The sequence below is a fragment of the Alosa alosa genome, chromosome 8 (genome assembly GCF_017589495.1).
Source record: "Alosa alosa isolate M-15738 ecotype Scorff River chromosome 8, AALO_Geno_1.1, whole genome shotgun sequence".
Taxonomy (NCBI): domain Eukaryota; kingdom Metazoa; phylum Chordata; class Actinopteri; order Clupeiformes; family Clupeidae; genus Alosa; species Alosa alosa.
The window spans coordinates 14,333,785-14,338,784 of NC_063196.1; the positions used below are offsets into that span (position 1 = coordinate 14,333,785).

At 45.6% G+C, this 5,000-nt stretch overlaps 1 protein-coding gene across 1 annotated transcript in view; it reads left to right on the top strand.

The window, feature by feature from the left end:
- Window positions 1–5,000, top strand: part of LOC125299518 (1-phosphatidylinositol 4,5-bisphosphate phosphodiesterase beta-1-like) — a 152,963-nt gene that overhangs the window by 130,321 nt on the left and 17,642 nt on the right. Inside the window, 2 exon segments of the mRNA XM_048250819.1 lie at window positions 983–1,040; window positions 1,529–1,615. Coding sequence (XP_048106776.1) covers window positions 983–1,040; window positions 1,529–1,615 — 145 coding nt within the window.

A 5,000-nucleotide genomic window follows, 5' to 3' on the forward strand; every position in this document is an offset into this window, starting at 1 on the left:
CACACACACACACACGTACACACACACACACACATACACACACACACACACACACACACACACACACACACACACATACACACATATTATAACAGCCATTAGTTTATACAGCATTAATGTCAACATTGACTGAACTGTCACTTGCAATGTACTTATTAACCACTAGATGGCACATGAAACACAAAACATCATTTTTTTATCCTTATACCTTTACTCCACAGCTAGAACCAGGCATAGAACCCATTATGAAGTAAAGATAACCCCTTATGAGCCTCTGCATGTGTCTTTGTACCTCATGCATTCTTTGTGGAAGCCCCATATTAAGCCAAGTTATGTCATGTAGAACTCTCATCTCATTGTGTTTAAGCGCTTAAGCGTTTAGGCGCCGAGTGTGCTGGCCATGCTTATCAGCATCGAAATTTTTAACTGGCAAGCACGGGATAAACAATGGATTTTATTGAGAGGTGCAGATAAAATAGAGCTCAATCGTAATCAACATAATCTCGGCGACTGCAGATGCCAGCGTGCTGGGTTGTATTGAACACAATGGAATCTAATGCAATCGAATGTGGAAATGTGCCGAGCGCTTTAGAGGATTCTATTCCAGACCTGGGTTCAGATAAGAGCCAGAAGTGTTACTGAAGGGTCGTTCCCCGGGAGGGATTTCCCAGAGCCGGTTCATGTCCGGTGAGATTTGACAGTAGGTCTGCTCACCTCACCTCGCCTCGTCTGACAGAGACACTCATTAATGTTTTTCCTCAGAGGAAAGACGTGGCAGAGAGGCCTCAACACCACAGCCAAAGGACTCTGTGTTCCGGAGGGTTCTTCTGTGCACGTTCCACTGTCATAAGTTCACAAGTGCTCTGTCTCCACTGTGCGGACACATCATCAGTTAAAGTGTCCGGTGGTGCAGAGTGTCCCTGAGCTGTAAGCTGATTCTGTGGCCCTGTTGCCTTTGGCTCTGTGTTTTGTCCAAATTTAGGGAGAAGCTGGAAATCAACAGGACATTTGTCAACGAGGTGGTCCAGTACATAAAACGGGTAAGAAACCAGTGTTAGGAGAATTTGTGTGTGTGTGTGTGTGTGTGTGTGTGTGTGTGTGTGTGTGTGTGTGTGTGTGTGTGTGTGTGTGTGTGTGTGTGTGTGTCTGTCTGTGTATGCATGTGCAGCCATATATGCACACGTGTGTGTGTGTGTGTGTGTGTGTGTGTGTGTGTGTGTGTGTGTGTGTGTGTGTGTGTGTGTACATGAGCACACATCTGTGTGTGCATAACTTAACCGGTATGAATGTGCCTGGGGATCAATATCTATCAGTTTCTATCTATCTATCTATCTATCTATCTATCTAGCTTAGTTTTGTGTTTCACCCCTCTACACACTTAGACAGCTAACTTTAGTAGAAGCCAATGTTTTTTGTATGGGTGGGGTGCCATAAATGTGTGTGTGTGTGTGTGTGTGTGTGTGTGTGTGTGTGTGTGTGTGTGTGTGTGTGTGTGTGTAGCTTATGTGTGTATTGTGTCTCCCCTCAGCTTGAAGACGCTCAGAGCAAACGTCAGGAGAAGTTACTGGACAGACATAAAGACATCCGGCAGCAGATCCTGGACGAGAAGCCAAAGGTGTGTCATCAGTACACATACACACACATAAACACATAAACACACACACAAACACACACACACACGCACACACACACACACACACACACACACACACACACAGACACACATAAATAAACACAAACACATAAACACACACACACACACACACACGCATGCATATACAGTATGACCAGATGTACTCACAAAATATCACTGGTGTAAGCACTGAGAAAACATAAAGCACGTCACACATGGTGGTATGTATGAGTGTGTATGTGCGTTAGTGTGTGTGTGTTTGTGTGTGTGTGTGTGTGTGCTTTAGTGTGTGTGTGTGTGTGAATGACAGAGAGGAAGAGAGGAAGAGAGAGGGTGTTATAGATCCCTGTTACTCTGCTTATAGGAGGAGAGTTCGCCTGAGGAGAAAGGTAAGCTGGACTGTACTCTAAGCACTAACCTGAGGCATTAATAATAAACCCTGACCTACAGCATCCTCTCTTAGTGGACATGGACACGCGACACGGTCAAAAGGGTAAACACACCAGCTCAGTCACGCACATGTTAGCAGACCTCACCACAGGGCAGAGGGCCCTCTCCAACAGAGTACACAAAACGCAGTGAGAGGGGGTGATCACACTGACAGGCTTTTTTCACCTCCACTTCAATTCTTTGGACCATTGCAATGTGCCTTGCATTCATATGAACACAAGCAGAAAAAAAACGGAAGGCTCCTAAAAACACGAGACGCTCAAAGTTAAAAATGCTTCAACTTTTGAGGTCGCATTTTGTTTTCAACAAGGTTTGGCTACCTGTCTTAGCTAAGTCAGGGAGCTAGCTATTTAGCAGAGTATAGCATGTCATAGCAACAACATGTACACAATGAACTTTTAAACTCTATTTTGGATTCCTTGTGGTTTCGAGGTGAAAAAAAAGCATGTCAATGTGAACACCGCCTAAAGGTGGGGTCTGCCATTCTTGCCCAGAATATTTTTTGAGGAATTGCTCCGTTGGCTAGCTGTGTGGTGTCTGCGGACTGTTCCTGAAACTCAAATATCAACAAGATATCATCGAGATTACAAACTGAACCTTTAACCTGTGACTGAGGGTGGGATCACTGATAGTAGTGAGCCCATTATGAAGAGTGAATTTTTTCTTTTCTTTTAGTTACTGCAGATGTGGACATAGTCTGTTGAGATGTGTTGAGACTATCTGGTTGTTTACCCGTGTCCAAGAATAAGAATTTGATGCTAAAGTGTTCATTTGAGATTTGCGCATCACCGCTACCAGTAGGAGATGGAATGAAAGTCAGTGAATGCAGCCTGCAAACCAAATAACTTGCCAAATAACTTCAGCAGTTTGTTTTATGCTCATTTCTTTCCATGCAAACACTAATGAAACCAAAGGCTACTCCAACAGAATCACAAAAATCACGGTCCTAACAAAACACTGCACCCATTATGACATCCCAGTGCATCGGAATGAGTGGTTGGCCAATTACCAACATTCCATTCTAGATTCCCATAACATCAACACGGATGTTGGACTTTGGCATGTATATCACAGGCTGAAATATAGCATGGCTACTGCAATTATGCATTTCCTTTGCCATAGATAGGTCATAAACTGCCACGTATGTCCCAGGCAGGTAGCATGTAACTCTAGACCTGATCTGGCACTGATTTGGTACTGCTCTGGCCTCGATGTGACTCTGTGTTTGTGCCATGGCAGGATTGGATCGGTTTCACAGTTAGGTGCTGTGTGGTGTTGTGTGACGGAGCGTATCTGCGGTTAACGTGCCGGTCTGCCTGCCCTGGCCCATTCCCAGGAAAGAGATTTAACCATCAAAACACACACTTGACCCTTCACCTCTGCACATGCCCAAATATGGCCGTACTCCTCTGCTGGCACTGAAGCCGGCCTAAATATTATTCTAACGCTCATGGATCACACAGGCCCTAAAATAGGCAGCCCAAAAGATCACGTGTGGATTGGGCAGGATTTTCACACAAACACACACACACACACACACACACATACACTCTGCTCTAAGTCATTGGTGTGTGCATGGATGGGTATGGTCTGTGTGTGTGTGTGTGTGTGTGTGTGTGTGTGTGTGTGTGTGTGTGTGTGTGTGTGTGTGTGTGTGTGTGTGTGTGTGTGAATCGGTGTGTATGTGTGTGTGTGTGTATCTGTATGTGTGTGTGTGTGTGGTGAGTACATGTGTGTGTTTAAATCTCTGTGTGTATGTGTGTGTGTGCGTATGTGCGTGCCTGCCTGTGTGTGTGTGTATCCCCTAGCTGGAGGTTGAGTTGAGGTTGATTCCTGCAGGTTGTGTGCAGCACTCTTGAGTGGTGTGTGTGTGTGTGTGTGTGTGTGTGTGTGTGTGTGTGTGTGTGTGTGTGTGTGTGTGTGTGTGTGGCTGTTGCTGGATTGATAGATTGGGAGTATGAGAAATGAGAATGAATGACCGTGCTGACTCACGCTGTATGTCTGTGTATGTGTCTCGTCCTCATTGAGTGTGTGTCCCATGCAGCTCACGCTCTGTGAGTGTGTGTGTGCGTGCACGCTTGTTTGTGTGTGTGTGTGTGTGTGTGTGTGTGTGCACGTGTGTGTGTGTGTGTGTGTGTGTGGCGTGTGTGTGTGTGTGTGTGTGTATGTGTGCATGTGTGTGTGTGTGTGTGTGTGTGTGTGTGTGTGTGTGTGTGTGTGTGTGTGTGTGTGTGTGTGTGTGGGTGTGTGTGTATATGGGTGGTTCTTGTGAAGCTCACATGACTAGCCATGTCTACTGCACCATCTTATCTGGCTTGATCTCATCTCATGTCAAGCCTGCACAGACTAGATGGAGGGAGAGAGAGAGAGAGAGAGAAAGAAATTAAAGATAGATATAGATAGATACAGTAGACAGACAGACATGAATGTACAGTGCATGCCTACAGTACGATCTTATTTGTGCACACCCACACTGCAATGAAAAAAGCAGGTTGTTTATGCAAAAGCAACGAACCATTGCAGGAAAAATAAAGAGTTGAATCAAGGTCCTCCTACCACTAGAGGGAGCCATTGCTCACAGCACTGAAAAAGCAGCTGACTCAGGACCACGTCTGGTCCACATGTGGCGCAGATAAATCTGCACTTGACCCCTCTGCTGATTCCCCTTCCTCAGTGTGTCCAGGAAACGGTGTGTTGAACTGAGGACATGTTGACTCTGGGGGGAGCCAGAGCGCACCGGAGCGATGATCACTTAATAAATCCACAATAACAATAACACAGACTTATGTCACAACCTGGGGCAGTTCTCCGAAACCTACCGAGAGATCAATGACTAGAGCCAGGTTAGGTTCAGGAGCCGGTTTTCCACAGATATATTTCAGACACACTGACTTGTGTCACAACAGCTCTGGAGAGT